Genomic DNA, 23,102 nt, shown 5'->3' on the forward strand with positions numbered 1-23,102 from the left:
TCCCATCTTTTTTTTTCCTAATGCACAATATTGATTAGTATCTATCCTCAAAGGAAACAGGACAAAGCTTCCCAACTTTGCCATCCCCTTAGAGATGTTCCAGGGACAAAACACATGAGTTGTGATATCCAAAAGTCGCCCAGTAATTAGAAGCAGTACTAGGGTTCAGAGACACTTGACTCCTAGGCTAGATGTTAACCAATGATTCATCTTTGTTCTCTTCTAATCTCTATATTTGATGCATTGAGTACCACATTCCAAATTAAATCAAGAAGGTAACTTGTTTAATTAATTATATTGCCTAGCAGAACAACTATGACAATTCACTTCTGTTTCCCAATGGAGTGACTTAATGATCAACCAATATTATATCAAGCCTCCTCTCCACCAGTTTAGTTTCAGAGCTCCATTTTCTTCTAAATAAAAATGCTATAAGCTCATCTCATGCTGTCCTAATTGGTGTGACTTCTTTTTCTCTACAGGATACTGAGGATTTACTATGTAACCAAAAAGTGGGTATATCCCATGTTTACTAAGCTCAATCCAGTGTGCTTAACAGGTTTCTTCTTTGCCTGTCATGCCTTCCTTGTCCTCATCTATCTCCTTGGAGAGTACTTAAACCACCTGATTTGGGGTAAGTGATTCTTTTTCATCTAAGGCACTCCAACATCAAATATTACTCCCTTTTGTCCCCTTTTTCCCATGCTCGGTTGTAACATATGGAAAAATTACAATAATCTAAACCACAGGTTGTTCAGTGTGCATTTGTAAGATAATAAAAAATAGATCTGAAAAGACCATAGATTTAAGAGCTGGAAGAGGCTTCAGGAAGTCCAAACCACTCATTTTTCAAGAAAATGGCCACCCAGAAAGATTAAGTTAAAATCACACAATGAGTAAATAGCAGAGGAAGAATCCATATTTTTCCCTCTCATTGCAAATGGAGAACTTTTTTCTTGTGTGGGAGCCCAGGAGAATAATGTACTTATTCAAAGGTCTCAGCTTAGGACAAATTAGATTGCATAACAATGGGAAGGTGAAGGAACAAGGAGTGAAGTGAAGGTGATGGGAGGGGGGAGGAGAGAACTAATGTATTCCCAGAAGCTACAATCTCAATTTCTCTCCCCCATGCTACAGCAAGCTTGAAGCTCAGCTTCAAGTATTAAATAGTTTTGTTTAATGAAAAGCCAAGTTATGGAAAGAAAGGTGCTTTCTCCTCCAGCTGAGAACATGGGATTAGGCTTTTCTTGCTCAAAGTGAGACTCTCTTCTGGGCAAGTTCCTGTTCATACAATATGAACATTGTCTCTTCTCTGTTTGCCTAATGGTCACATGAACCAACTCAGATATTGTAAGGATTAGTCTATCAATGTCTGCACTCCCACCATTCATAGCACTTGAATTTCTTCATAATCTAGAGAAAAGCTGTGGATTCACAAACCTGAAGGTTCCCTGCCCACATGCTACTTACCCCTATACAGCTGTAAAGCCTTTTTTCCCCTCCTGGTTTTAGCCATTTCTATGCACTTTCAACCAACAAGGTTATCTAAATTCATAAATGGAACTACTGGAAATGATAAAATCCCTGCCCCTGTTTCCTAAAACTGCTCTTGAACATACACAAGTATATATTTTTTTATTTTAAAATATTAAACATCATAAGGAAATCTAATAGCGTAGTTATGACAATCCGACCAATACAATGTTAGAGCTATACAATACTAGAAGTCTGTTCAGGAAAATCAGCTTTCTAAGGATACGTAGGTTTTGTTCTTCTATAACTCTTCCTTTGTTTGTATGACCCTCTAATTTGGATAGATTTTGATCTCAAAATCACCTAACTGTTGCTTGAACTAGAGGTTTTCTATATTCTTGGTTTCTACTCAATGGATTCCAACTAGTAAAGAGCTAAGTGTTTCATTCTTATTTTATAGTCCCATTTCTCCAGTTCTTCATTTTAAAAAGGAAAAGGTCCCTGATATCTCTTTTTTATGGTATTCTCCAAAAGAGTCTGCCTTTGCTTTTTTTGGTCTCAACTCTCTTGGGAGAAAAGCTGTTCCCCACCTTCTCTGTCTTCCTCATGCATTCTTACCTTGGCTTTTAAGGCACAAGATATTTATTATCATTTTCCTCATTCTCTTTGGAGATGAGAGAGTTCTGGCCTGTTAATAGATCCTTCTCTCTCTCCTGGATAGTTTGAAACCATTTAAAGTGTCTGGTCCTGGCTTCTGTTTTCAAGTTTGTTTCTCTTTTTAAAATTTTGGCTGTAGATTGGCATTTGGACTCTTCTTCTATGTAGTCTTTCTATTTTATTTTGGGAGTTTTTTGGTCAATATTGAAGAGCATTTGCTTAATTTTAAATTAAATATTCTCTTTTTTAAACAATAGTCTTTTATTTTCAAAATACATGCAAAGAGTTTTCAATATTTATAAGTGCAAAATCTTGTGTTCCAAATTTTTCTCCCTTCCTTCCCCTCACCCTAGATAGCAAATAATCCAATATGTGTTAAACATGTAATTCTTCTGTACATATTTCCACATTTGTCATTAAAAATCAGATCAAAAATGAAAAAGAAAACAAAAAGCAAGCAAAGAACAACAAAAAATATTATGTTGTGATTCACATCCTCTCTCTAAGTACAGATGGCTCTCTACATCACAAGTTCCTTGGAATTGTTCTGAATCACCACATGGTTCAAAAGAGGCATCTTTCAAAGATGATCTATCTGATCATCACATAATCTTGTTGGTGTGTACAATGTTCTCTTGGTTCTACTCACTTCACTTAGCATCAGTTCATGTAAGTCTCTCCAGGCTTTTCTGAAATCATTCTACTGATCAAAATATTCTTTTTAATAAACACAAAGTTGGTTTTGTTTCTCTCCTAACCACCCATACTGCCACTATTGGGTAAAAAAATAAAATCCTTATAACAAATGTACAGTCAAAAACAAATTTTAAATTATGTCTAATTCTATATATCAAGTCCATTACCTCTTTTTCAGGCAGTGGGAAGTAGGCTTCTCATTCATACTCCAGGCTTGTGATTGGTCTTTGCATTATTCATAATTCCTTTAGAAGTCATGAGGTCTTAGGTTCTACTTCATGATTCCTTTGGTCAGATCTCTTTGCCAGACTCTTCTTTTTAAAATAGATGCTATTTGAAGATCTCTATGGGTTTCACTAGTTCAAACTTTCCTCTTGTTTCACATCACTCTAAGCTGACATCCCCAGTAATTTGCAATATTTTTTGGAGAGGGGAAGAAATAATCAATATACAACTGATCAAAACATTATCAGAGAAATTTGATAGAAATATTTTTTCCATTAAAACATTGCTTTTCTTATTCTACATGTATTAATTTTGTCTATACAGAAGCTTTTCAGTTTGAAGTAATCAAAGTTATTGATTTTATCTTTTATAATTGCCTCTATCTCTTATTGGTTAAGAGTCCATCTCCTATTAGCATGAGAGATATAAGATCTCTTTCTCTTCAAATTTTTTTTTTAATATTAAGGTCATATATGCATTGATATTATATTATAGAATATAGATGTAAAGTATTTTTCCAAGCCCAATTTCTGCCATACTACTTTCTACTTTTCCCAGAAGTTTTCATCCAATCAGGAGTTTTTTTTCTGCTTAATTAATATTTTTTTTCACTTTATCAAACACTGAGCTATTAAGTTTCTAATTCTATTCTAAGTTCCCCTACTTCTAATTAGCTCTTATTTAAATTTTGATGACTGCTGCTTTATAATATAATTTGAGATCTTCTTTTCATGATTTCCCTTGACATTATAAATATTTTGATTTTGCAAATGAATATATTATTATTTTATCAAATTCTATTAAGCATTTTTTGGCACGACCTCATTATGAGAACTGAATATTCCCTGAGCTATTTAGATTATTCTTTATTTAAACAGCATTTTGTAACTGAATATGTAGAAGTCCTTTCTGTGTTTAGGTAGGTTGATCCCCAGATATTTTATGTATTTTGTAATTATTTGGAATAGAAATTCCTTTCTATCTTTGCTTCTTTTGTATTTTTTATTATAATATAAAATGATATTAATTTGGGGAGTTTATTTTGTAGCTTGCAAGTTTGCTTAGGCTGTAAATTGCCTTAATTGGCATCTTTACTGATTCCCTAGGATTTTCCAGGTATTCCATTATAGCAGCAGCAAATAAGGATAATTTTCCTTTTACTTGCCTATCTATTATGCCTTTAATTTCATCCTCTTGTTTTATTGCCATAACATTTAAAGAATTATACCAAATAATTGTAGGGGAAAGTGAGTATCCTACTTCATTCTTGTATTTATTGGAAAAACACCTCTAATGTATGTTGACTGCAAATGTTGTTTGATTTTGCTTTCAGAGAGATGCCTTTTTTATGATTTCTTTTTTAAAAAGTCCCTCTATGCCTATACTTTGTATGGCTTTCAGCATAAAAGAGTATGGTACTTTGTCAAAAGTTTTTCTGCATCCATTGAAATAATTATGTAATTTGGATGGTTTGCTTTTTAATGTGATTAATTATGCTGATAGTTTTCTGAATTTTGAAACATGCTTGCATCTTTGGTGTCACTGGTTCATTATGAATGATTTCTTATATAAATTGTAATTTGTCTGACAGAATTGTTTAAATTTTGAGTGAATGTTTATTAAGGATATTGGCTTATAGTTTTCTGTGTTTTGTCTTTCCTTGCTTTAAGTATTAGGAATCTATTTGTTTCATAGAAGGATTCTGGTGGCTCTCTTTTTCAATTTTTGAAAATAATTTGCCAATTATGGGTATTAGCTATTCTCTAAAAATTGTGACTACATTAGAAACAGGAATTTGTTATTTTGTTTCATCTTGTTTTTTCTCTTTAGAGCTAGAATTATTTTGATATCTGAAATTGGAAATTGGATTATTTAATATTGCTACATGATCTGATAGTGTATTTTGTATTTTTGTAATATTTCTTTATTCTTTTATATTCTCATGTTTGATAGCATATAACTGAGCACAATATATTCTTTTTATTTCTTACAGTTTTGTTTCATCATGTTTATTATGTTGTTGATTTTATTTTTTGCTCTCTTCTTTTTAATCAGATTAGTTAAGAACTTACTAATGTTATTGTCTTTAAAGAACTAACTTTACTTGATAAATTTTATTTGTAAACAATTACAATTTTTCTATTTTACTTTTAATTTTTAATATCTTTTTTATATATTTTAGTTTTATTTGTATGCTTTCTGATTTTTAATGCTTATTTTTAATGAATATCTTCTATCTTATAAATGTATATTTATAAAGAGATAATTTTCATTAGCATAACTACCCCTGCTTTGGATGTGTCCCAGGAGTTTTAGTATGTCATTTCATCATTATCATTATCTTTTATATTTTTTATAAATTTCTTCTGTAATTGTTCTTTGATCCATTCATTATTTAGGTTTTCATTGTCAAGTTTCTAATTAGATCTGTAGTCTCAGAATCAATTATTGTTTCTGAAATATGTTATGGTCTATGAAGGATATATTCATTTTATCTGTCATTTTACTTTCATTTGCATTATCTCTGTGCCACTGTACATGGTCAAGTCTTTTATAAAATTCCATATAATATTGAGAAATAATCATATTCTTTTGCTGTCTTATTTAAAAGATGTCATAAGTCTTGTAACTTTAGTTTCTCCAGCATTTGTTCAATGGCACATTTTCCCTTTTGTTTATATTTCTGGGTAGCCTTATTCAAAATGGAGAGAGGGATAGTGCTTTCTTGTCACTTGTGTTATTCTTTATGTTTTCTTATAGCTCAGATAATACTTTCTTTATGAATTTGAATGCTAAGGCATTTTGTGTATAGAAATTTGTTATTGATTAGTTTGTTCTGTGGTTCCATTCAGCTTGATATAATTTCTTTATCCTTCTTTTAAAAAAATTTAAATGTTTTATTTTGCTTTGTTAGATAAATGATCACAACTCCTGCTTTTTTGGAGGGATTCACTTGATGCATAATACATTTTTGTTCTTTCCCTCAGTTTTATTTTATGTATGTCTTTGCTTTTTGAAATGTGTTTCTAGTAAGCAACAGATTGTAGGATTTTTTTTTATCCAATCTGTCACTCTTTTGTTTTATTGGATTGTTCCATCCATTCTCATTTAACGTTTTCTTCTTTCTCATTTGAATATTGGAATCTTTTTAAAGTTATGATGTTTAATCCTCTTTTGTTATAAACAAAGTGCTATGTTTCTTCAATTAATTATTTTAATCTTTTGAAAGTGCCCTGATCCCTATGGATCTATTATTTTCACCCTTGTTCCTTTCCTTTCATTTGTTATTTATTTCCATTTCAAGTCTCTCTTATTAGTTTATTTTTCTTTCCTACTCTTATCTAATTTTGTAGTTCTTCCTTTCCCCTACCACAATTTTCTCTCAGTTATACAAGCACATTCCCTTTCTCCCCCCTTCCCTTTCCACGAGTCTATTCATTTTTAAATTTCCATATTTTTGTACCCTTTCCCAAAAATGATTTTTCTTACTCTCTACATTATCCCCACTTTTCACATACTCTAGACCCCCATTCTCTGATTTTTGATACCTATAATTATCTGATCTCCCTCATTTTTCTATATTCCTCATGTACTTAAGACTTCCCTAGTATCTATTCTAATTTCTCTTTAGCCAGCTTCTGTCATTGTCTTGTAAAGTTTACCCCAGGGATTTCTCTTAATTCTATTCCCATCATGGAATCAATCTTAGTCTCACTCCCAGAACAATGACAATTATTGCCAGTGTCAGAAAGCATACTTCCCCATGTTGGGCCCTCATCCCTGATTTTGCAGCTCATTGATATATTTATTATTGTTATTCAGTTATTTCAGTTGTGTTCAACTCTTCATTACTATATTTGGGGTTTTCTTGACAAAGATACTGGATCAGTTGCCATTTTCCTTCTCCAGCTCATTTTAGAAAGGAGAAAACTGAGGCAAACAGGCTTAAATGACTTGCCCAGGGTTATGTAGTAAGTATCTAAGGATGGATTTAAATTCTAATTTAATCCTGTTTCTAATCCCAGTACTCTATATATTATGTCGCTCTACTTACCCCACTCATCTCTGTCTCATATTTATAAGTACTTATACATACACATTTGTATTCTATAACTTCCCTTTGATTCATCCCCCATTTGTTTCAAAAATCTCTTCCCTGGGTCCATGCTTTCCTACTCCCCCAGATGCCAGTATCTCCTAAAATTTCTAATTCCCCAAGTTAGAGTGAACAGACTTTCAAACACTGAATCCCCTAGACCACACCCAGCACTAAGTCCTTATCTTTTTACAAACCATAACTCTTCACCCATAGGAGTATTCATCAATGGAACTCTTTCCCATAAACCAAAGCAAGATCTTCTTCTTTACCCATCTTCTCATCACCCATTCTTTTATAGGGCTTTCTTTTTCTGAGTCCACTGGGGACCTCTTTGTCTCATTGGACCTGGCACATCTGACATTTCTCTGTTCCCTTGTTCTGACCCCTCTCTTTCATGTATTCTTTCACGTTATAATGTAGTTTCATAAAAGGGTTGGGGGATTAACTTGTAGTCAAAGTGTTACCAGGTTCTATCCATAAATTTTCAGATCTGCTTCTTCACTGTTATCTCCACAAAAATTCTGCTTTTACCCTAGTCTCCTTATGCACTTTTAGAAAGAAGTTTCTTTCTGATCTCTCTGCTGCTACTCTGTTGCTGTTGCTGTCTTTAGCAGCTGTGGTTATTCATTCTTCTTCCATTGCTTTTGTTTGGAGTATTTAAGAAGCAAATAATTGCTTCAGTTCTCTTTTTTCCACTCTAAAAATGTTTAAGATGTCTTTATTATCATACTTCTATCTTTTTTTTTCCTGTATGCTTAAGTTCAATTTTATAGGATGGGTCACCCTAGCTGCTTCCTGAGCTATAATGCTCTTCAGAACACATTATTCCATTCCCTCCTACATTTTATGGTGGGTGAAAAATAGTCTTGATTATTTTGAATATCCTCTCCTTTTTATTTATGGCAGAATTTGTTTTTAAATTGAATTGTCAAATTTAATCACTCTGTGTCTCAGAATTTGCAGCCTTGGGATTTTTTTTTAATTTTGTTTTGTTTTTCTTGAGGTGATGTGTGATTTTTTTCAACTGACATTTCACTTTCTAATGTTCAGAAATTCTGAGCAGTTCTGTTATTACCTATATTGTGGAGTTAAGATCTTCTGGGAGACCTTAAATTGTCATTACACATTCATCTGTTATTTTCTTCTCAATAATATTTCATTTTTCCAAATACATGTAAAGATAATTTTTGACATTCATTTTTCTAAGATTTTGTGTTTCAAATTTTTTCTCCCTCTCTCCCTTATCTTCTCCATCCCCAAGAAAGCAAGTAATCTGATATAGATTATACACATATAGTCCTTTTAAACATATTTCCATATTGGTCATGTTGTGCAAGAAAATAAATAAAATCAGAGCAAAAGGGAAAAAAACACAAGAAACAAAAACAACAACAACAAGGTGAAAACAGTATACTTCAATTCAAATACAGTCTCCATAGTTCTTTCTCTGGATGCAAATGGCATTTTCCATCCCATGTCTATTGGAATTGCCTTAAATCACCACATTGCTAAGAGCTAAGTCTACTATAATTGATCATCACATAACCTTGCTGTTACTGTGCACAATGTTCTCCTACCTCTGCTCCTTCACTCAGCTAGAACAAGAATACTATGTTTTGCTTGTAAAGTGAAGATATTTTCATTTTTATTGTTTTTGCTTTTCATCTTCCAGATGGTCCTTTAATGCTTCTATTTGCATTCTTAATCTATTGTTGTCTCTTTTGTTTCTTTAGTGAGACTTATTTGATCCCTCCTCTGCCTCCTTGACAGTCATCCATGTCTCACCCTCTATCCCTACAAGTCTCTTAGGGTTTTCTCCTAGACCCACTTCTCTTCTCCCTTTATATTTGTTTACTTAGTGATCTCATCATTCCCCATGAATTTAATGACCATCCCATGCAGATGATTCTCAAACCTACCTATCCTTCCCTAATTTCTCTGTGGTTCTTCAATCTCTTGCACTTGCAACTGCCTTTTAGATGTATTAAATTAGATGTCCAGTAGAAATTTTAAATTCTATGTTTCTAAAATGGAAGTCATTAACTTTCCTCCTAAACCTTCCCCATCTCCTACCTTCCCTATTACTGGAGGGAGCAACACCTCCCTCTGATTTTCTCAGGCTTGCAACCTAAGAATCATCCTGTATTCCTCACTACTTCTTACCTCCTATACACATTCTGTTGCCAAAGCCTGTTGATTTTTACCTTTATAACATCTTTGGGATGTTCCCCTTTCTCTCCTGTGACATTGCCGTCACTCTACTATAAGCCCTCATCATTCCATGTCCAGACTATTGCTATTGTCTATTAGTGGGACTGCCTGCCTCAAGTCTCTCCCTATTCCAATCTATGCTCCATTAACTCACTAAAGTGATTTTCCTAAAAATTCAAACCTAATCATGTCACACACACCTATTCAGTAAACACCATTGGTTTCCTATTGTCTCCAGGAGCAAATAGAAAATGCTTGGTTTGGCATTCAAACCCTTCCTGCTTGATATCTTTTGGGTTTCTGCCTGTTGCACAAGTAAGACACTCCATATTTTAGCTTTGGACATTCTCTCTGATTATCTCCTATGCCTGGAATGCTCTCACACCTCTGGATCAATTATGACTTGGCTTTAAATCCTCATTACAATCCCACCCACCTTCTACAGTTAAGTCTTCCCCAATCCCTCTCAATTTCAGTGCTTTCCTTCTGCTAATTATTTCCTATTTATTCTTTAAATAGATTGCTTTCTATTTTTATTTTTTGTGTGTTGTCTCTCCCACTATATCATAAGTTATTTAAGACTGGGACTATCTTTTGCTTTATTTCTTTTGTATCCCCAGTGCTTGGCATAAAGTGGATATTAAATAAATATTTATTAGTTAATTGATTACAGAAAAGGTAGAAGACCCCACAATTCCCACATAACTATAAAAATTTATAAAACAAAAAATATAGGTTAGACTTTATTTGACTCAACAGGAAATATGATTTACAAAAACGGGTACCCAAACTTATGAACAGACAAAACTTTACTAGACCTCTACCTTCCCCAGGGACCTATAAGAGACTTGCAGGTGTGCAGTTTTCTCCTCCAGTGAACTGAGTCTTTCTTTAAAAATATATTTAATTTATTTTGCTAAATATTTACTAATTACATGTAAATTTTTAAATTTCCATTTTAAAATTTTGAATTCCAAATTTTCTCTCTTCCACCCATTGAGAAAGGATACAATATACCAGTTTTACAAATGAAGTTAATCAAAACAAAGTTTCATTTTAGCCATGTTGCAAAAGAAAATATACATACACACACACACACACACACACACACACATACACACATGAAAAATAAAATAGAAAAGGCATATTTTAATCTGTACTTAGAGTTAATTTCTCTCTCTGAAGATGAAGATTTTTCATCATAGGTCATTTGCAATTGTCTCGAGTTATTATCTTGATCATAGTAGCTAAGTCTTTCATAGTTGATCAACATTATAATTTTTCAGTTATTGTGTATAATCTTCTCCTGGTTCTATTCACTTTTCTTCACACCACTTCATACAAGTCTTCCCACATTTTTTTTCTTGAAACTATCCCCCTCATTGTTTATTTTAGCATAATAGTATTCCATTAAAATTATTATACCACTACTTGTTCAGCCATTCCATAATTGATAGTTATCCTCTCAATTTCCAACTTTTTACCATCACAAAAAGAATTGCTATAAATCTTTTTGTATAAATAGATCCCTTTCCCTTTTCTTTGACCTATTTGGGATACAGATCAGGTATTACTGATTCAAAAGGTATCACACATTTATAGACTTTTGGGTGTAGTTCCAGATTGCTATCCATAATCACTGGACTAATTTGAAACTCCATCAATATTGTATCACTGTCCCAATTTTTCCATATCCCACTCAGCATTTGTCATTTACCTTTTCTGTTACTATAATCAATTTAATAGATGTGTGGTGGTATCTCAGAATTGTTTTAATTTGCATTTCTCTAATTAATAATGATGTAGAGAATTGTATCATGTGATCATTGATAACTTTGATCTCATCTTCTGAAAACTGCCTGTTCTTATCCTTTGACCATTTATCAACTACAGAATGGCTCTTATTTTAATAAATTTGATTCAGTTCCCAATGTATCAGTGAACTGAGTTATAATCTGTGTATAGCTTTCTTTTATCTGTTCATTTCAGTTCTTCAGTTTTTTAAAAAAGCCAAGTATAGAAATGTGTCCTGAAGCTGGTCATGAATTATCATCCTGCAGTAGATAGAGAACTGGGCTTGAGGTCAGGAAGACTCATCTTCCCTGATTTCAAATCTGGCCTCAGACACTTGCTAATTGTGTGACACTGGACAGGTCATTTAACCCTGTTTGTCTCAGTTCCTCATCTGTGAAATGAGCCAGAGAAAGAAATGCAAAGGACTCCAGTGTATTTGTCAATAAACCCCAAATAGGGTCATGAAGAGATGGACGTTACTGAAACAACAAAACAACAACAAATGTGTTGTCAAAGGGGTAATAGGCACCAAAGACAAGGAGAAATCACACGCCACCAAGAAGATACTAAATGCCAAAATTACATGCCAAATGTGGCATTAAAAGGTCTATTTGTAGCTAAGGGTTGGGAGAGACCTTAGAAATGTGTTAATCCAATCCACTACTTGTGTAGAGAAGGAAACTGAGGCCTAAGGGAAGTTAATTGACATTCAAGGCTTCATATTTAATAAGTGGAAGGACCAAGATTTGGACTCAAGTTTTGTGACTCCAGACCTTTCCTTCATTTCACTGCATCATGCTAACTTGTATAGATATTTTCCATCCAGAAAAAGAAAAAAAACTTTATCCTTGAATCTTGTTAATGTTTATGATGATCCCTTTGGGCACATACACTAAATAATGGTTTAGAAATACTTTTGGTGGTATAACTTTATTTTAGAAAGGAATAAAATGATTGGGAAATGTTTGTGCCTCCCTTTCTATTCCAATCCTCTGTTTTTACTCCTACACCTCCAGTGTATACACAAATGGAATGGAACATATAATCACAGAACTTAGAGGTGAAAGAGATGGCGAATGGTCATTTAGTTTAATACATACCCCAAAGAGACTTCTCCAGTCTCCATTAAACACACCCAATAAGAAATTATCTAGCCACTTCTTGAAGATCTCCTATGAAAGAGAATGCTCCCTCATCTAAGTTAGCCAATTCCATTTTGGGACAGATGAAATTCTTAGGAAATTTTTCTTAATGTTAATAGTAAATTTGCAATTTCCACTTATTGCCCCAATTTGTGCTTTCTGAGGCCACACAGAACAAATCCAATCCCTTTTCCTACCGATAACTTTTTAAATACCTAAAGACAGTTATTATATTCCCCTTTCCCCAGATTAAACTTCAGCAGTTACCTCATATGACTCTATTTCAAGGTTCTTTACCTTCTTATTTGCCCTCTTCTAAATGCTTGGGAGCTTATCATGTCCTTCTTAAACTGTATCATCCACAAATGAAGACAATACTGCAGATTTATCTGATCTGGGTATAATACAAAAGAGTTGTTATTTTCTTTATTCCTGGAAGCTATGGCTCTTTTAAGGCAACCAAATATCACAGTTTTTTTTTTTTTTTCTAATTACTGTTGCCACATTTGTTGAACTTGATGTTCACAAATATTATCAAATCTTTTTCAGATAACTTTCTAATCATGATTCCCCCATCCTGTACTTGTGAAATTTATTCTTTGAACCAGGTATAAGACCTTACATTTTCCCGAGCCAAATTTAATTTTCTTAGATTTGTGTTAATGGTCTAGTTTGTCAATATCCTTTTGGATCCTTACTCTGTCATACAGTTTGTTAGCATAAAATGTTAGCTATCCCTATCTGCAAATTTATTAAAGATGTATTTTATTTATTTGATAAGCCACTAGGGCTTCTCTATTATAAAATAGATTAATTTCAGAGAAAATTCAGAGAAATCTATTCCAATAAATAGGATTCATTAATACTTCTAACCAAAGAAAAACTAATAGTAATTCTCCTCTACTTTTCTGAAGACCTGTATTAAAACCCTATGGATAATTTTTACAGCATATAATTGCCTTCACCATGGAAAGATTAGAGTTGAGCACTCATCTCTTTGGACTGTGCAGTGGTCACTTTCCCCCCACACTAGGGAAGTGTAAGAATTTAAACTAATTTTGAATATAATGAAGAACATCAGCCAAACACAATACCCCACATCACACCCACATACCATATTGTTCTATTGAAATAGAAATATAAAAATGACATCTACCAAATCCACAAATATGTGTGAAAATATAAGGTCTCATGTCAAAATTACAGTGTAGGAACGTTCAGGGTAGAAAATGTGTTTTCAAAAAGAGGATACTGAGATCTTAAAAAGATGCATATGAAATTAAATTGTGTTTCCAATGGAACTAAGACCTCCCTTGCCTTGGAAAGTACAATGTAAGCTCACATTAGCTATTGGAATTGCTATATATATAATCCTGTTAACATACTGTTGCTTGTAAATGGTGAACTGCAACTGGAGGATATCACAACATCAGGCAATATGATTCCTTAATTACCATTCCTTCAGGTGGTTTGAATCATAGAATTTCTGACTTTTAAGAGACCCAAGGGCCATATATGCTTAATCAGGCCTGAAATTTCCATATATTTCTGATAGCTTTTACTTAAGGACCTCCAATTCACTCATTATCAGTGAAGAACACAATGGAACTAAGACCCTCTCTTGCTTTGGAAGGTACAATGTAAGATCACATTAGCTACTGGGGCTGATTATATGTGTGTGTGTGTGTGTGTGTGTGTGTGTGTGTGTGTATCCTGTTGACTTATTTAACTGGCAATCCACTAAATACCTCTAGACTGGATCTTTTTCAAACTTATATCCATGTCTTCATCTTTACATACATGTGAGGCTGATTTGTTGAACCTAAGTGTTATTTTATATGTGTGTATGTAGGAACACTGTTCCTATTATATTTTCATTGAAATAAACTCAGATAAACCTTCTAGTCTGCCAAAATGTTTTTGCATTTTCTGTCTTTCAGCGTATTATTCCTTTATGTTTTGTATCATCTTTAAATTTGATAATCATGACATTTATACCTTATCCAAATCATTGATTAAAATGCCACAAAATAAAGCCAAATATAGATCGCTGAAAAGGGACAATGTAGACTTTCTGAATTAATATTAAACTATGATTGAGTATTAATTTATTATCAATTATTAATATTAATATAACATTAATAAACTTTTAATAAGCCTTAGGTCATTTATCCTGTTGTCTAGCTATCTTCTCTCCATCTTGTCCACAACAGTTGCATAAGAAACTTTAACAAATGCTTCACTAAGTTCTCAATATACAATAATAACTGCAGCGTATCCCTGATCTATGCTGTAGCTAGTCTTATAATTCTTGGCAGAAAAAAAAGTACGTGTGCACGCACGTGTGTGTGTGTGTGTGTGTGTGTGTGTGTGTGTGTGTGTGTGTGTGTCTGTGTGTGTGTGAATAAATTAGTCTGGCATGATGTATTCTTGATGAAACCATCCTGGTTGTATGTACTTACCACTTTCTATTCTAAATGTTCATTAATACACTTTTAATAATACGTTCCAGAATTTCACCAGGAATCAAAGTCAAGGTCTCAGGCCACCATTTACAAGCACAACACCTTCCTTTTTGAAGAAAAAAAATCTCAGTTCTCTAAAAGCTTCCTAACAAATAAATTTTTCATTGAAAAAAATACAGCCATGGGAAGTAATGTGTTCCTCTTTTCTTAGGACCATTAAGGAAAAACTAGAGGATAACTTGTCAATCATATTGTACAATAGAGGTAATCTTTTTTTCAGTTATGGTTTAGATAAGGTGATCCCTGAGGCTCCTTCTAATTCTGGAATTCAGTGCTTCCATGATTCTGTGGTTCCATAATTATATTTTTTTAAAAATCTGAGTTCTCTATGTCCATATTGATCTCTTTATGCAATGCCCATGTTTTCTTTCCATAAGAACTGGTTCTTTTTATGTCCTCAGAATTTCATTCTTGAGTGCTTTATTTTTCTTATACTTGCCTCTCTCTGTTGAACTTTAGGTCATATTATATAACTTACCTTTCTTCTGTACCATTTGAAACTTGTTCTCCCCAAATGTAGGCTGCATTTCGACCTGGCTTTCCTCCTTCTTCACTATCAGTAATTCCAAGAAAATGCAATCATTTACCATGAAGACCCCATTCTTTCTACTTCAATAACTAATTCCTCCTTGATGTTTTGGGAGAGGTGGTGTCTTGTAACAACCATTAAATCACACCTAGTCAGTCAATGATTTTATCTAGCCTGTCTTTTTTCACTTTCATAGAAGTAAACTATTGCTTTCTCTTTGTACTGGAGCTGGAGGACCTGGTTTCAAATTCCACTTTCAGTGTTTACTATCTTTGTAACCTTGGAAAAGCCATAAAAAGTTCTTTGACTTCAGTTCCCTCATCTGTAAAATAAAGGACTTGGCCACCAAAGTACTTTCCAGATCTACATCTATAAGACTCTGGATCAAAAAGACATGGTGTGCATTTCAGGCATAGATGAGAGAGCTATAACTTTACGTCCTTCATGTATGTTCTCCCCTCAATCCTTAGCCAATTGATCAGTATTCATAGTAGAATGTGATCAAAAGATGCAGCTCCCAAACTGAATGCAAAGTGTCAGATATGACTTAGCTTCTTAAAGAACTGACAGAAATGAAAGATCATGTGAATCCAAGTCTGAAACAAATAGAAATCATGCATTTAAATTTTCTAGCAAAGTTTCCAAGGGGAGCAAGGGGAGAGGTATCAGTGGAGCTGTGATTGATTAAGAATGTCAGATGTACATTCATTGAATGTTTGTGAAGGACCTCAGATCTCTTAATAATTGTTTTTTCTGTTCACGTTGTATCTTAATATGGACAATTTTTTTTCTATGAATTCTAATGAAAAGTAGGAAAATGCAGAGTGACTTCCTGGAACCCTAGCAATCTGAAGAAAGTTTTTGGTGTACCTGCTCCAATTGTTTGTCTAACCACTAGCCATATTTTCCTATCATAGTGGCCCTCAGTCAGTAATAGTGGTAGAGGAAAGGAAAGAATTGGATTATATAGAAATAACTAGAAGAGACAGAAAGAGGAGACAGAGACAGGGATAGAGATAGATAGAGACAGAGAAACAGAGAAAGACAGACACAGAAAATAGAGACAGACACAGAAACACAGAGACAAAGACAGTCAGAAACACAGAGAGACACAGAGACAGAGACACTGAGACACACAGAAACACAGACACAAAGACAGAAACACAGATACAGAAATACAGAGACTCAGACACAGAGAGAGAGACAGAGACAGAGATAGGTGTAAAGATAGAAAGGGATGGGTAAGGATAGATGGATAGATAAAATAGAAAAACATAGAGATAAAAATTAGATTAATAAATAGGTTGATAGGTATAATTTACTGGGTACTTTTTATGGGACAGGAACAGTACTAATTGCTAGGGATATAAATACAATTTTTAAAAGATACTTACACTTTAATTGAAGTTACATAAATGGGAGGTAGAAAGTAGAAAAGCAACATTGTAAAACTACAAACCTTCTGACAATAGATACAAATACAGTTTCATACATACAGAAAGCAGATACATGAAAGTTAAGCAATAGTAGGGATGTTTTGGGAAACCCTACTGGATTACTGAATGTAATTGGTTTCTTCATTCCTTCTCCTGTGGCATGAGTTAAGCAGTCAATGAAAAGAAAGAAAAGTCTTGTACATAATATGTACTTAACTGTATGTTGAAATGAGGCATCTTCAATTGAATGAGAGACACTAACAAACACTAACAGATTACCACCCCACAACTTTTGTAAGTATTGTGAGTGGGTGGATGATCCCAAACAAAAATAGAGGAAAAGATATGGCCAATGTAACACAGTAGCAAATTAGTAAGAATTCATCTGATTAGTCAGAACCATGAAGAATATTCAAGGTTTGCAGTGCCTTAGTTATATATATATTTTTTCCAAAAGTTGGGAAGGAATCCTCAACTGGTGTCCCTATCAACTATCAGAGGAAAGTTATTGTTGTTGTTATTATTATAAATAGCTAGCATTTACATAGTGCTTTATGGTTTCAAAGAACTTTACATATTATTTCTTTTGATCCTCACAATCTTAAGAAAAGGAACTATTACTATCCCCATTTTATATATTAAGAACCTAATGCTAGAAGAGATTAAGAAGCCCACAATTAGTAAGTATCTGAATCTGGATTTGAACTCATGTCTTCCTAATTCCAATTTCAAAATTTTATCCACTATACTACCTCTCCTTCTCCTGCCAGTTCCAGCTGCAAGTACTCAGGGACTTTTCTTTAGTAAAAAGAGGCAGAGACAGTAGAGAACACATCTTTCGAGACCAAAAAACAAAAACGTTTTGTTTTTTACAAAAACAAAAACGTTTTGTTTTTTACAAAAACCCAACAACTAATAACAACAACAAACCCTCATCTCATCCCTTGAGACATAATGTACAGACATAGAAAAGGACTTTTATGTGAATCCAAGGCTAAAATATGGGGACCTTTGTTTATCTGGGATGTCCAAAAAAGTCATCTTTTTTGTACCCCCATACCAAATGGGCAGGTCTTATGAGATGTGTAATCTTGTATTGAGGTCTTCAGGTCATAGATCAATATTTTTGTGAAGTCTAGGCCTTAGGACCATAGAGTCATAGTTTCTTAAAGTACAGTCTTTAAAATATTTTCAATCAAAATCTCCCAAGCAACCATGGATAGCCAGGAACAACAGAAAATGTAACATTATGTACTATGGGGCAGAAAGAGAAAGGGGAAAGGAAGGAAGGAAGGAAGGAAAGAAGGAAGGAAGGAAGGAAAGAAGGAAGGAAGGAAGAAGGAAGGAAGGAAGGAAGGAAGGAAGGAAGGAAGGAAGGAAGGAAGGAAGGAAGGAAGGAAGGAAGGAAGGAAGGAAGGAAGGAAGGAAGGAAGGGAAGGAAAAATTCTAGAGATAAAAGGACTTTAGTGATCATCTAATTAAAGAGTTTTGAATGTATGTTATTCTTTAATATCATGATAATATATAATTATTATAATTGCTTTCCCTTGCAATTCTACATATTTATGATAGACATTTAAAAATAACTTCACCAAAGGTTCTAAAATACACACACACACACACACACACACACACACACACACACAGATATAGGATCCCTGATCCAGCCCTACCTGCTCATTTTATAGACAAGGACATTTACCATTAGATGTGTCTGTCAAATACAAACCCAATTACTGCAATACCAACAGGATCTCAAGAGGAGATCTTACAAAGTAGTCTAAGAACGGTGTTAGAGTAAAACTTCAATGTAGTTTCTCTCCTATTTCCTCGCTCTCTCTTTAGCTCACCTGCCGCTTATACAGGATCTGCCACTGGCCTATGAAGCCTCTGCAACTTTCTTAGTCACTTCATTTGGAGGTTTTGTCAAACCAGCCCATGGTTGAACTCACTATCTTGCTAATTAGACTAACAAACACATATGAATCCATCTCTCATCAACTATCCTCTGTTGTCTTTATTCCCATCCAATACATCCAGACTTAACAACTTCTTTTACTCAATTTTCTGATTAAGCTGTGGCCCTTTGATATTTTTCAATGACCTTAATATTTTACAAATTATAGCATTTTCTCTTCGTGTTGTCTTCTGGCCATTAGAACTTGATGGAAATAAAAAGATAAAGTATACAATTACTTGTTATATCTGTAGTCATGTTGACCAGAAGAATGGTTGGGTAATATTTATTTCTCAGCTATCCCAGCAGGTAAGGCCTTATTTTACTGAAAGCAAATCCTTTCAAATGTTTGACACAAAACATTTCTTTCCCTCTTATGTTCTATTAGCACAAACAGATCAGTGATGAAAGGGTTAAAAATAAATGAAATGTAAACATGATTCAGCCAATCAAGAGGAAAAGAAATTCTCCTTAAGGATTTTTAATATTAATTCCAACCAAGATTGGAATCCCAGTGGTGAGTCTGGTCTGGGCATTAAGACACTCAATATCCCAATGAAACACCCCTCTTTCCATCTCTAAATATTCAGTTAATAGAATGCAGACATGATCTGGGACAAAGTTTTTAGTAAAATAAGAAATGTTTATTTCATTCAGGCAAATGAAGACATGTCTTTGGCAAAGTTGATTTTAGGACAGAAATTCCCCTAGAACATAATTCAAACTGAGTTCAAACCTAAAAGGTCCTTACTCTCCATCATACATAAGCAATAGAAGACAATCGACCAATCAGTAAGACATTGTGTGTGTGTGTGTGTGTGTGTGTGTGTGTGAAGTGACTTGCCCAGGGTCACACACCAAAGAAATGTCCAAGGCTGGATTTGAACTTTGGTCCAGTGTTCTATCCACTATTCCACCTAATTATCTAAATAAACAGTGGAGAGAAACTGGAAGACTACATTTAAATTGTAATTTGACTCAAAGGATAAGGATAGGGTAAGATAAGGAGCTAGATTTGGGAGCTTTTATGCTATTATAGAGATTAGGACAACAAGGTGGCTCAGTGCATAGAGGGAGGTTAGCACTGACTTCAAATTCTGACTTGAATACTTAGTCAGGTACTCTATATGATCCTGGGCAAATCATTTAAACTTGGTATGTCTCAGTTTTCTTCTATATAAAATTGTATTTACCTGCCATGGTTATGTTTATAAAATAAGATAATATATATAGTCCTTCATAAACCTAGAAGTGCTTTATAAATTCCAGCTGTCATCATTAGTAGATGTAGTAGTAGTAGTAGTAATCTACTAATGATTAGATGGAAGAAACAGAAGGAAGAAATGTGTTTTGGAGTCTTCTTTTTGAAGAATCAAAAGAGAACAATTATCAGTGATTTCCAAATAGAGAAAAATGTGTCCTTCTGGATTATGTAATAGGCCAGATTTGGAAACATGAAGACTGTTGTAGTAACCATAGAAAAAATTAATGGAAACCTAGAACAAGTTTGAGTCTTCAGAGGTGGAGAAGAAGGAGCTTTTCTAAGAAAAACAGCTAAGGAAAAAAAAAAAAACAATATTTGGTAACCAATCAACAGGGGCTATTTTAATTCCTATTTTATGGATGAGATAAAGCTTATATAAGTCAAGTTGCTTGCCTAGGATCACATACCAAAGAAATGTCTGGGGCAGTGATTTCCAAATAGAGAAAAATGTGTCCTTCTGGTTTATGTAGTAGGCCAGATTTGGAAACATGAAGACTGTCATTGTAACCACAGAAAAAAGTGATGGAAACCTAGACCAGGTTTGGGTCTTCAGAGGTGGAGAAGAAGGAGTCTTTCTAAGAAAAATAGCCAAGAAAAAAAACAATATTTGGTAATCAATCAACAAGTATTTCTTAAAAGCATATTATGTGTCAGGCATGGTGTTAGGTATTAGGGATACAAAAATAAAAGTCAACAAACAAACAAAAAGTTCCTGCTCTTCCAGAACTTACATTTTAATAGATGAGAGAACATGTATATATATATATATATATATATATATGTGCAAGTATGTGAAAAATATACCTAAAATGCATGTAAGATTATTTGGAGCTGCTGGAAGAACTAATACCATAGATTCAAAGATCTCTGTGAAGCTTTGCTCTTATAATTATATAGTTCATGAGCCCCTATCAATATGTTTACATTTTGATAGTCTACCAGAGAACACAATTAGCTCATTTTCTGAAAAAACATGGAAAGAAAAGGAACACACTTTGGAAGGTCAGTGTAGGTCCAAAGAGGACCCCAAGGTTAAAACTTTAAAGTCATGAAGATTTATGACCCTTAACTATGGTTTTGCAAACCTAATTCCTGGATAAATAGCTTTATTAAAAAATATAATCCCCTAGTTTTATTATACTGAGTCGGTCCCCTGTGGTGATCCTATTTGAACACAATAAACAAATCTGCTAGGATACTCCATTTAAGCAGGTAAATTGATTTGGTGAGAGTTCAGGGGAATGACCCTTAATGAGATCAATCCATGTTCTTCCCTTTCTCCTTTGTTATGGCGCATTCCCTCCCCCAGCAGTTTCAGCACCTTCTAGCAAGCTGTGTACAAATATCTGCCAAAGTCACCAGCCCTTATCAACTGCCCCATGTCAGATGTGCAATACTAGTTGAAAGTAAATGCCAGAATTTGTTAACTATCTAACAGCAAGTGTCAGGCATCAGACTAGAGAGAGGAAAATTTGTCTTTATTAATGCAGAATTATTGTCCAAAGGTGCCTATGTTTTTCCAGTCTTGTAAACATGATTTTTTAAAATTGTAAGTCATTTTAATGATCTTTTCCACAGGCACTGGGAAAGTATTTCCTTTCTTTGCACCTAAGAAAGCAATGATTCTTTGTTTCTTGCAGTAGATTTCAGCAGGAAAAACTTGATAGCTTATCTCTCCTCTCTCTCTCTCAGCAGGTAATCAAGGACAACAACAGCTCGTGAAAAGGAAGTGATTCTGGGTCTTCCCAATGCCCCAAAGAGGAAGAAGGCTAGAAAAACACCAGAGAGCTAAATCCTCTGTTCTGGAGACAAATTTTTGTTTGTCTGTTTCTGTGGGCAAAGGCAAATGGACCTTAATTAAATGAAAGGATTAGAACATGATGATTTGATTGAACATTATGGTTATGGGACATTCCAAAGACATAATTCTGGGCTGCTCAGAGTTTGTATTCCCTCTGCTTGACCTCCAGAGGGAATGTGGCCTTTGGTTAAAATCTGATTCCCCAGCCAGAGTACAGAGCAACTCATTTATTAGGAAAATAGTTTGCACTTTGTGTAAGGGCTTCTGTGAATTGACTAAATTTAGGGATTGCTTCTCCCTTTTTCTCCAGTCTGGAAAGAAGATGAGTAGAAGGGTCTTGGAGCAGCATTTTTTTCTTCCCAGATGACAATGATTGGCTGAGGGTGACAGTGCAGTGCCAAGGGGTGCCAAATGGGAAAATTCAGTGACCTAATATCCAGGGTGGCAAACCTTCAAAGATGTTGCCAGTGATGGAGGTCTCCACTTTGGGCAGGATCAATTAAGGAAATAAATGCTAAATATTATCTTGGGGAAGATAATCTAGGTAGAAAGGTAATCTGATTATAATGATGAACAAGATTGCTTTGATATGAAACATCAGGCTGGTGGTTTAAGGAAATAGTGACATTAGCAAATGCATTCATAGAATCAGCTTTGAGTTTCCTAATGTCTTTTTGAGTATTCATTGATAGAAATGCCTTGTTGGTTAGTGCACAGATTAAATATACCATGGTGGCTAAAAAGAACTCAAACAGATGTCCCATCATTAGGTCCACATTTGGTGGATGCTGGGACTAGGGGAAATACTGGGGGCCTTGAGATTTATTTTTATTCAAGTAAAAGTTGGTTGGGCCATCTTGAAAGAGGAAAAAAGGCAAGGCAGAAGCATATTAAGCAGGCACTATGTGCCAGGCACTGTGCTAAACACTGAGGACACCAATAGGAGTAAAAAAGAAAAATGGTCCCTGTCCTCAAAGAGCTTATTGTAAATTGAGCAAGACAACACATAAAAAGATGAAAGTGGGTATGTATGTGGGCATATATCTGGGAAGAATTGGGAGGGGGGAAAGGGACTATGCTGGTTTAGTCCAGAAAGTTGGCCCTGAAAGGAACTTGGCAAAAGGAGGAGACAGCAAGCATGGCAGCAGAATGTTCCAGGATGAGTTGCAACTCATAGCCAAAAGGTTATGGCAGAGGGGGGTAGTGAGGGGGATATAGGATGAATAATGGCTCTTGCCAGCCAGCCAGGATCAGTCCCTTCTCTATGCCTTTCCAGCTCTTTATATGACAAGG

At 34.4% G+C, this 23,102-nt stretch overlaps 1 protein-coding gene across 2 annotated transcripts in view; it reads left to right on the forward strand.

The window, feature by feature from the left end:
- The window catches only part of ADTRP (androgen dependent TFPI regulating protein), a 104,487-nt gene extending 82,598 nt beyond the window's left edge, over nt 1–21,889 (forward strand). The window contains exons 5-6 of one of the 2 annotated variants that reach the window (XM_051970684.1): nt 483–634; nt 21,701–21,889. In XM_051970684.1, the coding sequence (XP_051826644.1) occupies nt 483–634; nt 21,701–21,741 (193 nt within the window). In that variant the 3' untranslated portion in view covers nt 21,742–21,889. The remainder of the gene's footprint in view (nt 1–482; nt 635–21,700) is intronic. The other variant, XM_051970685.1, reaches the window with a different exon arrangement.
- The last annotated feature ends 1,213 nt before the right edge of the window (nt 21,890–23,102 follow it).

This window comes from Antechinus flavipes, chromosome 1 (assembly GCF_016432865.1).
Source record: "Antechinus flavipes isolate AdamAnt ecotype Samford, QLD, Australia chromosome 1, AdamAnt_v2, whole genome shotgun sequence".
Lineage (NCBI taxonomy): Eukaryota > Metazoa > Chordata > Mammalia > Dasyuromorphia > Dasyuridae > Antechinus > Antechinus flavipes.